Here is a 17,210-nt window from a genome sequence, read left to right on the forward strand (position 1 = left end):
CATTTCCCGTGTTTTGACAAATTTGCTGGCCGAAATTCTTTTCTTTTTCTTCATCAGGGATATTAAGAATCAACAATGTCCTTTCCATACAAATTTAATTATGCCCAAGTGGCTCGTGAATCTGGATTTCAAATTCGCATTTTTAACGATGGCCCATTGGATTGGCATTTAATGGGTAAGTACGCGTTTTTTCCCTTATCAGTCTGCAATCCCATATCATTCTCCCCAAGCAGGTTCTGTGGAAGTGGAACGCATTGTACGTGATCAATGTCTTGAGCAAATAGATTCTGTATTGAGTCATTTATCAGAAGCACCTTTGGCTTCTATACTTGAAAGCAACATCCTGGATAGCGGTATTGCCAAATACTTCTTGCTCTCCCAATTCTCCATACAGTATTTACTGTTCTGTCGCAAGTTCCTTGAGGAAACATTGGCAGACCTTAGAGAAAGTCATGCGTCTGCACAAATGGACGTTGCCACCCTAAAGAGGTCATTATCGGAAGCCAACAACGAAATTCTTCAATTAAACAAACGGGTTACTCAGATGGAGGCAATACACGAAGTCATCTATCCATGTCACCTGTGCACCAAGAACTTTGTAAGCAATGACGCCTTAAATCTCCACATTTCTCGCAAGCATAACAATAATAAAAATGTTAAGTACGATTTGCCAACTGTAAAGGATCGGGAAAATGATCTGAGTTTGATAAATACGATCAAGTTGGAATTAGAAATAAAACGCTTAAAGGAGCGTTTAAATAATGCCGAAAGAAAAATAAAGGAAGGTGTGGAGGCAACATCGCCGTCAGGAACTAAAAACAAATGCAACAGCAATACACCAACACCAATAGCACCAATAGCAACCAATAGTATCGGAATACAAAGTAATTTAACCGAAACGAAAGAGCAGGATGAGAAAAAAGACGAAAGCCCGCATATATGTCAGAGGGCAGAACAGATTTCAAATTTACATGAATCACTTCTTGACTTAAGTAAATGGAAGGAGGAACAGCGCCATCAAAGCTCTGAGTGTTTAGCTGAAATAAATAAGAAATTGAAAGAGCTAACGGAAGTCATAGAACAGCAAAAACAACATAGACCAGACGAATTGCCTTCAACATCAAAGGCGTCAATAGATGAGTTAGATGCTTGGTTAAGTCTAAAGGTAGACGAAATCAGCGAATTAACCTTCGGAAAGCTGAATGAAGTAGTTAAAAGGATGGAAAGTAATTATAAAGAAAAACTGGAGACACTTGAAACGGAATTACTGAAGAAGAAGTCTAAGCAGACAGAAGCAGTTCAATTTATCCAACCAGTCAAAGACACTTTGGAAGCAGTGCAAGAATCAGCTAGCGACAATATCACTGTCAAAGATGAATCAAAGCAATCGCAGACACAAACAGTTTCATACAACAAACGTTTTAATGAAAAATGTGATGGGTTCGAAACAGACTCGTCATTGGAAGAGGGGTCCAGTTCGCATAGTAATCACACCTTTACAAAATCCCAAGCGCAAGCTCAAGAAAACAGTACGTCCAATTACACATAGTTCATCGTTCTTTCATTTACTTTTAGTTTGACTTTCATCTAGAATATGATCGAGGACACGATTCTGACACAGATGAATCGGGCGGTGTAGTAAGAGATAGAATCAAATCCCCTGGTCGAAATAACTTTGGAAACAACGAATCATCCGGACGTACTACCAAGGATAATACAGAGAGAAACCCGTACAACGATACGAAGCATAGGATCATGTAAGTATAAACGTTATTCCAGAACGGCAGCAACCCTTGCAGTACCCACACCACCGATTGTTATTTTATCATGTCTTAGCACACCAAAACCTAAAACAGTTACAAGAAAAGAAACCAGACGACTCTTGAAATCACGCTTAATAGACTTGGGCATAGACAAGCAAGTGACCAACCTTACTCCAACGTCAATGAAAGTGGTAGCCAAAGAGCTAAGTGAAAGAAGACACAAACTGAAAGAGGTAAGCATAAGAAACAATTTTTAAGAATTTAATTTTAATACCCCAATTTACCAGAAATACCCCAATTTTTATGCAACAAGAAATAAAATAAAAAAGTTTGTTGATAAACTCTGTTCCTCTAAATTACCTGAAAATGCGCGAGCATTATTGGATGCTACTAGGCCCCCGAAACAAGTGGGAAATTCATTGAAGCAAACGGAAGCCGACTTTTCAATTTCTCCGGACGAAGAAAATAAAAATGCTGAAGAAAAGCCAAAGGGCTACGCAACTTCAGAATTCGGATTGCACTCAGTACACGATCCGGAATTCAAACAAAGGCTTGAAAGTATCCTCGCATCACCGATAAGAAAGCCCGAGGAAAGTTTTAAAAATAATTCAAGCGAGGAAAACGACATTAAAGCACCCGTTCCACTGCCTCGGAAGAAAGTAGTGTTTAGTCGAAGTGATATCAACGACACCCTAAGTTTAAGTGAAGCAGAGAGTCCTTCATTTACAAAGAAATAAATTTCGTTATAAATAGCAATACAATTTTTGTAATGGTGGGTTTTACTTTATATGACATAAATCGAAGCCAAATTTAAATCAATTGTACTTGATGTTTTTGTATAAGATCAGCAATCAGTTGATACGGTATAATGTGTTGGGAACCGGCAGCCAAATCCACTTCCTCGTCATCCACACCAACAACAACAGCAGGTACTGATATAAAATAGAAAGAAAGTATATTAGTCCATTGCGAGGATGCATTGAATATTGCGTTGCGAGATACCTGAAACGTTTGCCTTGACAAACACATGACTCATTAAATTAGGCCTTACTATCCTTTGATCTGCCTCAGATCGCTGTGTATTCGGCATATATTGAAGTGCAATTTGCTGGAAACATTCCTCCATATTTTCATAGTATTCCTGGGCAAATTTCGTTTCTTCTGGCGACAAACGCTTTTCTTCGGCACTTCGAGTGGATTCTTCATTGAGTAGGTGTTTGGTATATGTTTCAATTTTTTGCAAACGACACCTTAGATAGCTGGCCATCACATAACGTATCCGTTCCAGTTCCATTTGATGCACGACAAATCGAAAGTCGTTTTTGTCCAGGTCTTTCATGTTTTCCTCCATGTGTGCCAACTGGCCCATCATCAGTTCCAACATATCACTCTGATGTTGCAATATGTCTGGCGCACACATTTCATTGGTCCACGCCGTCTCGAGAAACTCTAAAACTTTTTGCGCTGTGATCTCCTCGCCTTCATCGTCGTCCTCATCATCGTCTGCTGTTCGATTTAAGCAAGCATCCTCACGGGTAATCTTTGTTGTATAATCCTCTTCCGACATTGGGCAGGAGAGTGAGATTTTGGAAAATACACAGAATTTTAGACAAATTAGCGCGATGTACGATTTATTTTCAAAAGATTTGCGATGTAAACAAACGCTGCTTCTACTTCTTCTTGGCTCTCGGTCTGAAATGTTAGCATATCGGTGAAATCATCTCACTGTGAGTTCAGTCTCATTAGGTGTTGTCGTTTCAAAGTGAATGAAGTTCGACACATCGTGCGTGCTCCTGTTTCACTGTTTTCATTCTAAAAAATTAAAAATGAGTCAAGAGGACTTCCTGAAAAACTATAGAATTATTGTTGAAAAAATATTCAACAATTGGCAAAACCTACGTCTGGCAGTGGAACATGGCATGGGAGGCAGAAATGGACAACAGGTAGTGTTCAATAAATATTCAGAGAATCTTTATAATGACTTTCTTTAAATAGGTTGCCATAGAAATAATGAACTATACGTACCAATACTGCGTTGGAAATGAAAACATAACTGAGGGAGAGCTTCAGGATGTTATTGAAGAATTGTTGGACCAGGAATTCGATACTATATGTGAAGATGGGTCTGTAGCAGAAATTTCCCGACACTTGTTGCGCTACAAGCACATGAGTATCCAGGGACAATATGCGGAAATAGAGGCGGAACTGAACAGACTACCACAGGGCAAAGAATGGCTGAGAAACGATGTAAAAATCACTTACACACCTATAGACGGTGAATCCTCTTCTGAAGATGATGGCTCAGATTCCTCCGGCGACGAAATGGACGTAGAAGAACAACCCTCTTCTAGTAGTAAAAGAACAACACGGGCACAAGCACGTAAAGAGGAGGATGATTTTGTTGAACCGGAAGAAGGCTGGACTACAGTTAGAAATAGGAGGAAATAGTGTGCACCTTCTCGCGTTTATCATTTAATAAAATATTTGTACCTACCTAGTAAAAATAGAGCGGCACGAGAATGCTAAAAAAATAATACCTTAAGAAAATAAGTTTTCATTTATTTCTTTTAAATCCATGAAACGTAATGAATCAATCTGCTCTTTCGCATCTGGGATGCGATGGCGTCCATAGCAGAACTCGCAATTTTCTACAAAATGTATGTGATCTTTACATGTCTTAACCTTTGCATTATTCAAGGCATTTTGCATTTCATTCCATGACTTGAGAGATTTATTCGTTCTTCCTTTTAATATCAGCGATACATCAGCTACCGATGAGAAGGCATCAATATCTGGCGTAAGGGACATATTAATTGCTGGGTATATGAAAAATGCAAAAAACGCCAGACCCACAAGCACGAGCATTGGTAGCAACACGGCGAAATATTTGTCTGGTAAGTAGGTCAATCCCAGTTGCTTAGTTGGCAAAAATGTCCATGAAATATAAAATACAAATAACGTAATAACTAATAGGTAAAACGAGTATCCGTAAATTGCTCTATGCGGTGTTGGAGCCGGTGAGTGTTCTGGCATTTTCCAAGTCGAAGTTATTTATCGTTTCCCTGCACAGCAGAAGGTTCTCAAAGAACGAAGTGATGGCTGTCCTTAAATTTTTGACCTGGTTAGCGACAAAATGAACTTCTAAAGTTGCTTCTTTCAAAACAATCTCTTTTTTCACGAAGTTTCTTCTTGGCTCTTCATCCACCTTTAGCACGCGATAGGCTATTTCAGCATGTCTTACAGATTCGAAAGGAATTTTAAGCGTTCTGAAAAATGGTTTATTAGTAACTATTTTGTTTCTGTATGTCAGTTGCCTACGCTTCTGTGTTTGTTGTTTCAGGCGTGGTAGAAGGATCCTCAAAAGGCATCGTAGGAATCCTATTATTCTAGTAAATGTGCCGTTCTGGTACGAATTATGTGAAACGTTAATTACAATAAACAACGTGAACTAGTCCCAATTCCATCGAATACATATTTGCCTCAAAATGAAATAAACAAGGTGTCGTAAGCTTTGCCCGTCTGTTTACCGGCGACAGAAACGACGTCAAGAAATTTGTTTAGAATATATTCATGGAATGAACTGTCAAACAATGTTTGGAATGCACAATTTCGAATTAAAAATTATTTATATATGTAAATATTGTTAAAAGATGCGAATTATAATAACCTCCGAATGACGTCGTATAAGAAAACATATAAAAATCGATTTATATTTTAAAAAAAAAAAAAAAAAAACATTTGAAAAGTTTTGACATGTCAATGTTCCCAAGTGTTGATGCATCTATCCGTCGATACGAAAGTGAATAAGAATGAAAAACACCAATATTCAAATTTCTGTGCACACATAACAAACCGGGTTCAACTTTCAATTCTATCGCAAATATGTCAATTTAAATCGAATCTCAAATCCAGTAGTTTTCATTTGACGTCTATGTAATGGAATTGACACATGAACTCCACTCGATTCTTTATGTATGCCACCCTGTAGGTGGCAACATAGTGTCACTTTAAACATGTCTCATAGGAAGAAACCTTTCAGTGAATCGTTCCATTGAACTACCACATTTGGAAAACATAGTTTGTTTTTTAAAAAGTTAAAAATCTAAAACCTCAATGAAATGGCGGACGATGCAAATGAAGACAGTTGGTTGTATGGAACATCAAACCCCGATTCTACCACAAATGAGGAAGAACGAACTGAAAGTGCACCGGATGAAAATGCCGGGTTTGAAAAAGACAGCTTGCAACTGACCTCGAAATCAGAAAATGAGGCCTTGGCTGCAATAATTGAAGGAGACGATGTTAATGGATCTCAAGAAAAAGACGATGAGCCGACGACAGAAGCAGATTTGGTGGAATTCGAAGACCCTGCTCATGAAATGGAGGAGGACGAGGAGGCAGCAGCTACTGCTGATACTACGGAGGACGGTGAGAAGGAAGAAGCGAGAGAAAAAATGGCTGGTGATTCGGAGAATGAAGCTGAGGACGACGATGATGATGAGGACGACGACGATTCCGATGACGACATTAATGTTGTAATTGGGGATATAAAAGCGGCTCCTAGCACATTCAATATAAAACAACGCTCAAATTTATTGGCGGGAGCATCTGGTCCGGAAAAAGTTAAGATTGCGGCTCAAGTGGGAAAATTCTCCATTGAAGATTTTGAAGGTGTTGGTTCTATAAATGGTGTAGCTGCCCATGAGTTTAGTATAGATTCATTGGAGGACAAGCCTTGGCGTAAGCCTGGCGCTGATATTACAGATTACTTCAATTACGGCTTCAATGAGGAAACCTGGCGGGCCTACTGCGAACGTCAAAAAAGATTTAGAGTGGTGGAAAGCGGTGTAGGACTAGCTAGTTTAACACAGAATTTAAACCCGCCAGCTGAAAAAACCGGCGAGGGAAATATTCCACTGGGAGGCCAACAACAGGCAATGGGCCCGCTGAGTCATGCTCCTCCAGGACATATAGACCATATGCAAATGCCTCCGCCAGGAATGATGCCACCACCTGGGCCGCATCAGGGGCCTCCAACTAGGTTTGGAATACCTAGGGGACCAAGACCAATTCTACCCATTCCAGGAGCAAAAGAAAACGCCATACAAGTTATGACAGCAGAATGTAGGGAATATTCAAGAACGGGTCAGATGCCACCAAACTTTGCTGGACCTGGAGAAGAGCAATTTTTCCATGAACCGGAGCCTTTTGACTATGGTTACGAGCCTACACAGGACTCTCAATGGGGCAGAGAAAATCCTAATTGGGTGCCAACAGGTATTAAAGAACTTACCCCAGGCCCTAATCCAGTTCAAACACCACCTCAGCAAATGTCAGGTCCCCCGGGTATTATGTCAAACCCCATGGGTGTGCCACCACCGCAGATGTCCGGACCTCCTCCTCAAATGCGTCATCCACAGCAAGGTATGATGCCACCTCCAAATATGGGTATGGTTCCACCTCCAATGGGTATGATGATGGGTCCCGGTGGTCCACCAATGCGAATGCCAATGGGACCACCCCGAATGATGGGACCAAATGGGCCTCCGCCAGATCGTATGGATGAGGACAGAGAAAGAAGGCGACGTGAAAGAGAATGGGAGCGAGAAAGAGACAGAGATAGAGAAAGGTTTGAATGCGTTAACTAAAACTGATACAAACAATAACACCTGTATTTTTAGATCGCGAAGGGAACGTTCGAGAAGTCGAGAAAAATCTCGGCGAAGGTCAAAGTCAAGGGAGAAAGAAAGAGAAAAGGAACGTGATAAAGACCGTGATAGGGAGCGTGAAAGGGATAGAGGCGATCGTGAAAGGGATCGAGATCGCAGTGAAAAAGACGTATGTTATGAACAATTTAAATATAATATTTATTACTTTGGTTTTGTTCTGGTAGGACACTGAACGTTCCGATGAGGAACGCGAAAGGAGACGAAGAGATCGAGATAGAGATCGCGAACGAGATAGAGATCGTGAAAGGTATTATATAAGAAAACAAAAATTACACAAAACTTCAACTTATGTACTTGTTCTGGCTTTATTCAGGTCAAGACGGGAACGGTCAAGAAGCCGAGAAAAGTCTCGTCGACGATCGAAATCCCGAGAAAAGGAGCGAGATCGGTCTAGTAAATCTGCCACAGCAGCATCAACAGCGTCGTCGTCATCAAGTCGCAGTGAAAAGAAAAAATCTCATCGCAAGGAAGATGAAGAATAAACACTATGAATTATCTAAAAACAAAAATTATGCTAAAAATACATTCAGGAGTCATATATATCTACACATTTTTTTTTACATAAAATGGGAAATAATTATACAGCGTTTTTCCGGGTAGCCCATAGAAATTTGATCATTATTTGGCCTTTGTTCAACGTTTTTGAGTATAAGCAACGATTAAATTCTTCCAATAGTGACATTTTGCAGTTCCTAACATTCACATGTTTCGATTAATTGTTTTTATTTTCAACATACAAAAAATAACTTCTTCAATTGGTAATATGGATGTTAACCAAATACCTAGAACGTGCACATTTTCAAAGTTTATGTATGAACAGTATAAAAATGTGACTGTTATTGGAAAATATTACAATCATTGTTTAGTAGGTTTGAAGATATGCACCTGAAGTATTTGGATAAAAGATTCATACAAATCACTTTACCATGTTCTGCAATTTGCATTAATATGGATGTTATCCAAATACCTAGAACGTGCACATTTTCAAAGTTTATGTATGAACAGTATAAAAATGTGACTGTTATTGGAAAATATTACAATCAATTTTTAGTAGGTTTGAAGTATGCACCTGAAGTATTTAGATAATAGATCCATACAAATCACTTTACCATAGTGGAGAAGTTGACATTTTGTGTACATCACGTCGAATTTTTGATGGACCACTACAATAACTAACAGTTCTTGTTGCAGAAATAAATTGTCAATGGAAGAGGTTTAATAAAAGGGGGTTTTCAAGGAAATTTATTAAGTTTACGAGTATCATCTATTTCTATTCATTAAGGAAGGATGAATGATGCCGGAAGAAAGCAGGCTTTGTCTAATGGCTATATTGCAGTACAATGAACCATGGTGTATTTAGAACGGATATAGTAAGACTGCATATTGTCTTCTTGTGCTGTCACAACGGCTTGATTTAATTAAATAGATATACTGAACACAAGCGTGTACAGCGTTTTAATAAAAAAAATTGTTAGAAATATTTGTATTCTTCCTCCTGAAGGATTGCTAGAAAAGAAAAAGGTTCTGGAACAGACCAATAGGCTCATCAAAGCCAAACTACAGAAAACTAAAGTGCAGACCATCTGAAAAATTAACCATGCGAGTAGCGTTCTCCAATCTACATTGTTTTTGAACAATCCATATTATGTTGTATGGTTTCCTTAATAAACGACTTTTTTTAATGCTACTTTAAACATAAAATATTCAAATTTTTGGTCTGTTTCAGAACTGTTTTTCCTACGATAACCGATTTTCCCTTTATGATATCGGAACAAATTTAGCAACTAGTAGATTGTTGCATGTACTGGAACAGACCATTTATTTTCCAAGGTATTTATCTCCTTTAATTAAGTAAGCTTTAATTAAGACACATAACAATTTGTTTAACTATAAATGTTCCATAAGTGTAAAATGAGCAGGTACAAAGGTATATATTCAAATTTCAAACCGGCTGGATCTATCGCCAGTTAGCTGTATGCTAATACTGTTCATTATTGTACCAAACATAGAATTAAAGAACTGAATTATGGTTTTAAAATAACGACAAAATCTTCATCTTTTTTTGGTATCAATCTTCATTTCTTTCAGATTAATTGAAAATAGGATGTTTAAATGATGGACATAGCAACAACAAAGAAATCAAATGTACACACACGCACACATACACATTTATGGATACTTATTGTAATTTGTCTGATTATTTATGCTCAAAAAATATCGTGACATCAAAGGTCTTGGGTAACGTAAAATACACGCACAGACTACACATACCCAATCTAGATGTCAATTAAAAAATATATACGGGGTCTGGGAATGGTCATGTACACATACGTATGTATGTACCTACCATTCTTATGTTTGAATGAATGCAATAAACGCCGGATATCTACTGGCGTGTCCATGAGTGTATCGAAAGATGGCGGTGGCACATAGAAATGGCTTTAAATTCTTTTCCATTTATTTGCATCAGGTGACCACCACCGAGTGAGTCTATTCATTAGGAAATTAATAAATACATATACGAGTTCGTTTATCTATTCGTTAATATATATGGACAATTGGGTTCGGTGATAACACAGTTATCATCTCTGGGCTTTAGTTTAGTTATCATCTCATGGTGCGAACCTTGCACCCCCTAAAACCATAAATACACCAATTTGTTGTCTCCTTACGAATCCAACAATAATAAAGTTATAAAATTTAATTTAATCAAGGAACGCTACGATAAGTGAACTATTGGTCATCACAAGTATACCACCTTATTAGAGTTCGATATATTTGAAAAAGGTTATCTACATGACTATATTTCGTTACTTATCAACAAAATTAAGGCAAATACGTATGATGAGTTCTTGGATTTTATTGCTGAAAGAAAAGAGCTTTTTATAAATGATTGTACACTTTTGAATTCCCGAGTTCTAGACTAAAGTTGTAATGAAACGATAAGAACCAATATCCATATCTAAGATTATAGTTTCTAATTTGAAAGATATTTGTTTGCCAGCGACAATTTTGTGCCGTTAATGTCCTTAACGAAACAATGGGTTTGGAAGCCGTTATGTTATTCTACGACTTTTCCATAGACATATGATTTGTTTCTGAACCAGTAAGAATGTAACAATGTTACTATTTTAACAGATGTTTTCATTATGATATCAAAAAAAAATTGAAAAATTAGTAGATTTTTGCCGTTTCTGGAACAGAGCAATTCTAATTGTTGGATATATGTACGTGCCTACACTATTTATATAAAAGATCCATTTCAAATATTTTTGATCACAGATTGTACAATACAATTTTCAGAGCACAGTACAAATCCGAAATCGAAATTAAGACCTATGTGTACCATCCATATAATTCTTGGTTATTTGTTTATCAGCTCCAAAGGACAAAATTACCAAATAGATTATATCCAATTCCCTACAACAATGGTCTAATTTAGTTTAGAAATAGTGCTTAAATTTTTTAAACTCAATATTGTGAATACCTAAATATCATCTGATCTTCGAATAATTTTGATGAAGTCTTTAAATTTAAAGCATTTTGGAATTGGCAAACGTAAAAAATACAACCTTTAATAAGATTTGAGGGAGGGAGAATAAAAGTTTCCACAAATTTAAATTAGGACTTAATCCTTTCAAATATCAAAATTTAAAAATATATTTTTCCTATCATATGTTATTATTTGACTCAAAATTACAACCTCCAAATAAGAAGTGACTTCTAACTTAAAATATCCAGCTGTCAGCACTTTTAATTTGATACATGAACAATTGAGATCGATTGTAGCAGAAAGGTTAAAGGTGATAACACATTAACAGTTTGGTATCATGACACGGGTTATAAATGTCGAAACTGACTTATTTAGAGTATATTTTTTGTATGGTTTCATGTCGATGGGGACGTTCATAGGGCTTGCCTTAACCTCTTCGAAGAAGTCCCGTTAGAGATTTTGTGTTGTTAAAGAAATTAAAACCTTGCCTATTTTTATCATTAAAATTGCAATGCCAGCAAAATTTTTTTCACAGAAGGCCTAATAATCTGATAATCTACCCCTCTAATCATTCAGTCAAGTAAAAGAACTAATTTTTATTTACTTCATCCCATAGTTGGAAAGCCAGTGGCAAATGTTTTGAGCAGCACTGTATAACTTTTAAAAGTTGAAGATAAGAGAATAACATAATTAAATCTCACCACTACGATTCTGAGAAGCGAGAGAGCACGGTATAAAAGCGAGCTGAGGTGGTTGTTTGGACGTTATTATTCAGTTGTCACTCTTCGAGGTTGGTGTTTTTCGTTTCCACGCTCTCAAGAACTAATAAATATTAAAAAATGGCCTGCTGGGAAGGAAAGAAATACAAATTGGACAAAAGCGAAAACTTCGATGAATACATGAAGGAATTGGGTAAGTGCTCACATGACTCAGAAAGGAAGTTGCTTCTTATCAGTGACCGCGTTTCGACAAATATAATTTGGAGGACTTAGCGATGCCTTTAAACTTGGTTTTGTGCAAACAGTAAATTTTACAAAAGTTAAAAAGGTACAGCCTCTGCTTGGCCTTTGGTGTCAGGTTGTTGTGCGCGCGCTGACAGTCCGTCTGTTCGCCGGCCGGCCGGCATTTGTAGCAATTAGAAAACAAATACCAAACCGGTTTCTGTTCTGCTGCTCTTCCATCTCTGCATGGACCGTTAAACGTCCATTGTTAATGGACTTGATGGGACGATGTTGCGTGACACAACACATCACACATCGGTTTCTGGTCTATTGCCAAAAACAAGTTGACGCTAATCACCCATGGCAATAGCCAAAGTACAATTTGGATAACTCAAATTCGGTACAAAGTTCATGGACTGATTTTTGTGGTGAGACCGAAACCACTACCACTTTCTTTGTGTACATTTTTTATTGCACCAAAGTCCATTTGAGTTGCCTGTGCATTTTTTTTCGCTTGATAGGGCACAAGCAAATAGAGCTTTTTCTCTTATCAGAGAAAATTTTTTAAATTTGCAGTTCGTCGTTTTCTTTTTTTTTGGACTTTGGATTTTTTTTGTTTGTTTGTCTTATATTTTTAGAGATGTCCAAAAATTCATTGCAAACATACACATCTAAACGTTTGTATGTAGGTATACATAAGAATTCATCTGTGCAATGTTTCGAGTCAGAAAGTTAGCCTACCAGCAATTTTCCTTATCGGCTGTCTGTATTTGCACATATGTATATACATCTGGTTTTGTTTCAATGTAGGTACCTATAAGGAGTGCTTATCTATATATTGCATAAAATGAAATTCGTTATCTCGATTTCGAGCGTTAAATTGGCAAAAACAGGAACGCAAAGTGTGAATCGTCGAAATAAACAATAATTTGTGAAGAGAGCCAGGTTGTGTTATTTTGTTATCGGAACTTCTCAATAAAGTTTCGAATTTCTTTAAATCAATTGAAGCCAATTAAGCTTTTCTTTTTGATCTTAATTGAGTCTCGTCTCAATTTATTTATCGACCACCACAATTTCCCACCTTTGCGTCTTTTGATATATATACACATTTTTTATGTTTTGTTCGTGACACCGCCGCACAAAGATCATGCCATATTTCCATTGTGGTATGTATGTATGTCAACGGCAACAATAAGTCGACATGCTGACATGCTGTAACCAACAAACACACCACTGTTGTGCATCGCCGCTTTTGTTTGGTTGAGTATGTACGATTTGTGGGTACTTAATGGATCTTCCCCATCACGTTTAATTTATTTAAGTTTAATAAATTGATGACAACCGGTCAAAAGAATCATGGCTTTCCCGATCCACTTCAGAATTCTTGAAATAATTTAACAACACAATGTGGGAATGAATGCTGCGTGTGGACTGCATATCAACTGTACTTTTCTTTTAGTGAAAAGGAATGTGCAATCTCAGCAGTACCATGGAAACGGTAAAAAACTGACTCATTTTATACAGTTAATAAAGATAACCGCAGGCACAAACATAACTTGTAAGGTTTCATTTTATATACCTATATATGTAGGAGTGGCCGCATATACATACAGGGCATAGTGTATTTATTTAATCAATTGTACAATTTAATTGTACTAAACCAAGCGTTCTGCTGGGAAATGTGTGTTAGCGAGCCATTATGAATACCACGAGCTCAAAATAATTAAATCTTTAAAAGGTGTAGCCCGTTTATGTCGTTTGCCAAGTAGGTATTTATTGAGAATGAATGTCAACGCTCAAGACTGTCATTACATGTTTGCAATTACACATACACTTGCCAATTACAAGAAGGCTTAGCTATTTCCTGTGTTCTTGAATTGTATTGTTGAAGAAGGCAGGAAATGCATATCTGCTGTTACATCTGAAACAGATATTCATTCAATAACTACATAGTGAATTATCCTGGGCGTTTATATTCCGCTTTATCGGGGTATATTTTTATTTTAATTTGAAAACCACTGAATACCCTAATATGTCCTTTTTTCAACTCATTGACCTGTTTTACAGGTGTTGGTATGGTCCTCCGCAAGATGGGCAACACCGTTACCCCCACTGTCGAATTGAAGAAGGACGGTGATCTCTATACTTTCACCACTACTTCAACTTTCAAGACATCCAGCATTTCCTTCAAGTTGGGTGAGGAATTCGATGAAGAAACTTTGGATGGCCGCAAAGTCAAGTCTGTTTGCACCATGGATGGAAATACTTTGACCCAAGAACAAAAAGGCGAAAAGCCATCCACCATTGTTCGTGAGTTTTCCGACAGCGAATTGATCACCGTAAGTAGTGCCTTCACAGCACGTCGTCTTGCAAATATTGAATTTCTTTTTTTTAGACTCTTACCATTGGTGACATCAAATCCGTTCGTGTATACAAGGCTATTTAAATTTAACAACTTGAAAATGTCCTTCATCGGAAAGTGGACCTTTGGCGACTGATTTCATTTCCATTTGTTTTTGTTTAAGCTTCAACTAACAATTGTTATTACATAACAATATTTTTTTGTATTAAGACCATTGTAAAATTAATGTTTGCATTAATAAAAAAGAAAAAACTATTTAAATCTTGATTTAATAAATAAAAGACATACGTTGCCATAATAAACGGTGGTGACATAAAAGATTTTCCCTATTTTATATGACAGTACGTAGGTCTGAATAAATAAAATTTTACTTCGAAGTTTAGTTCTAGATTTCCCTAAATCAGTTTATTCCACTTATGCGACATACATGATATGCATCATATATGTCTATTCTCGCTCATGCCATAAAATCAAATAAATTTTAGATAACATTTTGAAGCAATTTTAATATGAAATTTCCAAAGATGTGAGTTAAAGCGTCAAATAATACAAAATTGTGAGGGACACGTATTGGTCCCTTTGGGCAGAATTGCATGAAAGGTAGGTAAGACGAATATCTATCATTTATAATATTGTTGTATTAAAATCAAAATATATGACTGTTTTAAAGCAACTAGGGGTGACATCAGTCGACCGCAGAATTTCTCTAGCAGGAATATTGTTCTATCCTTTTTTTGTTGGTGTAAAATGTAAACATTCGAAATGAAGCTCATGACATTTTGAAATGTCATAACTATACGAAATGGAAGTGTTTCGAATCATGCGCAATGGTAGCATGAATCAGTCGTTCATTAAATTTTTACAGATTAACTCAATATTTTCACAGCACCGGTCACCTGTAAACTGTCCTCAAATAATATTTACAGATTTTCGGCTATGAATATTGGCAAATCTTTATAATGTTATATAACATAAAACATATACAAATAAATCTACATGCATAAATAAATACAATACATGTGTTATCTAATATTGGTTTCCGTTTTTAGTCGACTTGTTAAAACAATAGCATACTTTTAGGCAGTTATCTTTATTAATATAAACTTAAGCGAACATAAGTTGCGCTGTCTAAAAGCCTGCTATTACTTTTGCCGACGAATTCGATTGAAAAGAGATAACAGTGTGAGATATCACAATATTTCCTATTATTTATTTAAGTCTTTTTACTTGCCAGTATTCATGTTTCTGATATCGCGACAAATTGCAGTGACTGAAAATCACTATTTATATTATAGTTACAACACGACATGAGTAGCAGAACAAACTGTTACAATCCATTCCAACAAAGGTATTGGATGGCCGACCGTGGTGCTGCAGCAGCAGCCAGTGGAGGGGGCGGAGGACTTAAGGGTATAATAGCAGGCGGCATAACAGGTGGTATCGAAATCTGTATAACCTATCCGACAGAATATGTGAAAACTCAGTTGCAATTGGATGAGAAGGGTAAATGAAGATAAGATAGTGTTCTTTGCAACCCAACCACTTGTAATTTTTTCTAGGCACGCAGAAGAAATACAAAGGCATTGTGGACTGTGTCCGACAGACAGTCAGTCAAAGAGGTGTAGTTGGTCTTTATCGTGGCTTAAGTGTGCTCATATATGGCAGCATACCTAAATCGGCAGCTAGGTTTGTATGCAACATTTTTTGGCTTTTGATGTAAATATTCGCAATGGTTCATAGATTTGGAGCCTTTGAAAGCCTCAAAAATGTAATGAAGAATGAACAGGGACAGTTGAATAGCAGTGCCAAACTTTTAAGCGGATTAGGTGCCGGAGTCTGTGAAGCAGTCTTTGCTGTAACACCAATGGAAACCATAAAAGTAAAGTTCATCAATGATCAGCGAAGCCCTAATCCACGCTACAAAGGCTTCGTCCATGGCGTGGGATGTATTATAAAAGCTGAAGGTAGGAAAACTTTGAAAGTAATTTTGCTATTACTAATCCAATTTATGCTTTCCTAGGAATCGGAGGCATTTATAAGGGCTTAACACCTACAATTCTTAAACAGGGCTCGAATCAAGCTATCCGTTTCTATGTTCTTCTGTCTCTGAAGGACCTTTACACCGGTAATAACAACAATAAATCTGTGCCAAAACCTCTTGTAGGGATTTTTGGGGCCATCGCTGGAGCCGCCTCGGTTTTCTGCAATACTCCTTTGGATGTCGTAAAAACCCGAATGCAAGGCCTAGAGGCATCCAAATATCTTAATACATTTGACTGTGCAGTAAAAATACTGAAGAAAGAGGGACTTTCTGCATTTTACAAAGGAACTGTGCCTCGCCTGGGTCGAGTTTGTCTTGATGTCGGCATCACATTCATGATATACGACTCCTTCATGGATCTTTTTAACAAGGTTTTTACGAAAATCTAAATCCGACCGAACGAACTCACCTGAATATGATCTATCCTATTTTTAAATCCAATATATTCGAAATATTTTTGTATTATTTAATTGTATTTCTGTGAATGTGCATCTACAATGTTTAGTTGTTTCAGAAAATATATACACACATCAAAGCAACGAACTATAGTGTGCCAAAACTACTTGAAATTTGGTGACTTGTGCTGCTTACATTAATATAGTATTTGGTTTTATGCCACTGGTAAAACCAATACTTTTATTTATTTACTTATTTCACAATGTGCAGTTCAAAGTTCCCACATATTGCAATCAAAAGGTGTATGTTAGTAGCTCTTATTTTCCTATACTTTTAGGTTCACATTTATTTTTTTAAGGCTGAACTGTTTTGAAGTCAAGGCTTCGATCCAATGTCAACTGACCTATGATAGACCTAACTACCTACTAGTGTACCCCAAAAGGTTTGTTCTGTCTCATTGTTATCACAAAGGAGATTAATATCCT

The 17,210-nt window shown here is 37.0% G+C and overlaps 8 protein-coding genes across 11 annotated transcripts; 5 read left to right on the forward strand and 3 right to left on the reverse strand.

Annotated features, from left to right (window-relative positions):
- Positions 1–30: 30 nt before the first annotated feature.
- Positions 31–2,515, forward strand: LOC101889762 (cilium assembly protein DZIP1L). Of its 2 annotated transcripts, none has more exons than XM_011295158.3 (5): positions 31–175; positions 234–1,529; positions 1,592–1,757; positions 1,837–1,996; positions 2,051–2,515. In XM_011295158.3, exons 1-5 carry the CDS (start codon positions 76–78, stop codon positions 2,498–2,500), a joined length of 2,172 nt encoding a protein of 723 aa, XP_011293460.3. In that variant the 5' UTR covers positions 31–75; the 3' UTR covers positions 2,501–2,515. The 2 variants fall into 2 exon arrangements, with proteins under 2 accessions (XP_011293460.3, XP_019893120.2); XM_020037561.2 differs by having other exon boundaries at positions 38–175; positions 231–1,529.
- On the reverse strand, positions 2,502–3,473 carry LOC101887464 (DNA replication complex GINS protein SLD5). Its single transcript, XM_005185738.4, has 2 exons — positions 2,766–3,473; positions 2,502–2,695 (listed from the first exon to the last, which is right to left on the reverse strand). The coding sequence occupies exons 1-2, from the start codon at positions 3,328–3,330 to the stop codon at positions 2,574–2,576; spliced, it is 687 nt and encodes a 228-aa protein (XP_005185795.2). The 5' UTR covers positions 3,331–3,473; the 3' UTR covers positions 2,502–2,573.
- A 41-nt stretch (positions 3,474–3,514) lies between these two features.
- On the forward strand, positions 3,515–4,297 carry LOC101887806 (pre-rRNA-processing protein TSR2 homolog). Its single transcript, XM_005185740.4, has 2 exons — positions 3,515–3,706; positions 3,759–4,297. Exons 1-2 carry the CDS (start codon positions 3,530–3,532, stop codon positions 4,209–4,211), a joined length of 630 nt encoding a protein of 209 aa, XP_005185797.2. The 5' UTR covers positions 3,515–3,529; the 3' UTR covers positions 4,212–4,297.
- Positions 4,298–4,796, reverse strand: LOC105261963 (phosphatidylinositol N-acetylglucosaminyltransferase subunit P). Its single transcript, XM_011295156.3, has one exon. The coding sequence runs from the start codon at positions 4,794–4,796 to the stop codon at positions 4,302–4,304; it is 495 nt and encodes a 164-aa protein (XP_011293458.2). The 3' UTR covers positions 4,298–4,301.
- On the reverse strand, positions 4,762–5,242 carry LOC101887969 (uncharacterized). Its single transcript, XM_005185741.4, has 2 exons — positions 5,082–5,242; positions 4,762–5,029 (listed from the first exon to the last, which is right to left on the reverse strand). Exons 1-2 carry the CDS (start codon positions 5,129–5,131, stop codon positions 4,762–4,764), a joined length of 318 nt encoding a protein of 105 aa, XP_005185798.1. The 5' UTR covers positions 5,132–5,242.
- Positions 5,243–5,785: 543 nt separating this feature from the next.
- On the forward strand, positions 5,786–8,032 carry LOC101888314 (pre-mRNA 3'-end-processing factor FIP1). Its single transcript, XM_005185743.4, has 4 exons — positions 5,786–7,392; positions 7,445–7,601; positions 7,657–7,739; positions 7,806–8,032. Exons 1-4 carry the CDS (start codon positions 5,882–5,884, stop codon positions 7,972–7,974), a joined length of 1,920 nt encoding a protein of 639 aa, XP_005185800.1. The 5' UTR covers positions 5,786–5,881; the 3' UTR covers positions 7,975–8,032.
- A 3,705-nt stretch (positions 8,033–11,737) lies between these two features.
- Positions 11,738–14,543, forward strand: LOC101888140 (probable fatty acid-binding protein). Its single transcript, XM_005185742.4, has 3 exons — positions 11,738–11,897; positions 13,994–14,265; positions 14,322–14,543. Exons 1-3 carry the CDS (start codon positions 11,825–11,827, stop codon positions 14,370–14,372), a joined length of 396 nt encoding a protein of 131 aa, XP_005185799.2. The 5' UTR covers positions 11,738–11,824; the 3' UTR covers positions 14,373–14,543.
- A 543-nt stretch (positions 14,544–15,086) lies between these two features.
- LOC101888488 (putative tricarboxylate transport protein, mitochondrial) lies at positions 15,087–16,872 on the forward strand. Of its 3 annotated transcripts, none has more exons than XM_005185744.4 (5): positions 15,087–15,186; positions 15,584–15,791; positions 15,848–15,974; positions 16,029–16,252; positions 16,309–16,872. In XM_005185744.4, exons 1-5 carry the CDS (start codon positions 15,091–15,093, stop codon positions 16,716–16,718), a joined length of 1,065 nt encoding a protein of 354 aa, XP_005185801.2. In that variant the 5' UTR covers positions 15,087–15,090; the 3' UTR covers positions 16,719–16,872. The 3 variants fall into 3 exon arrangements, with proteins under 3 accessions (XP_005185801.2, XP_019893124.2, XP_019893126.2); XM_020037565.2 differs by having other exon boundaries at positions 15,123–15,470; XM_020037567.2 differs by having other exon boundaries at positions 15,128–15,249.
- Positions 16,873–17,210: the final 338 nt, after the last annotated feature.

Source organism: Musca domestica, unplaced genomic scaffold (assembly GCF_030504385.1).
Source record: "Musca domestica strain aabys unplaced genomic scaffold, Musca_domestica.polishedcontigs.V.1.1 12, whole genome shotgun sequence".
Classification (NCBI taxonomy): domain Eukaryota; kingdom Metazoa; phylum Arthropoda; class Insecta; order Diptera; family Muscidae; genus Musca; species Musca domestica.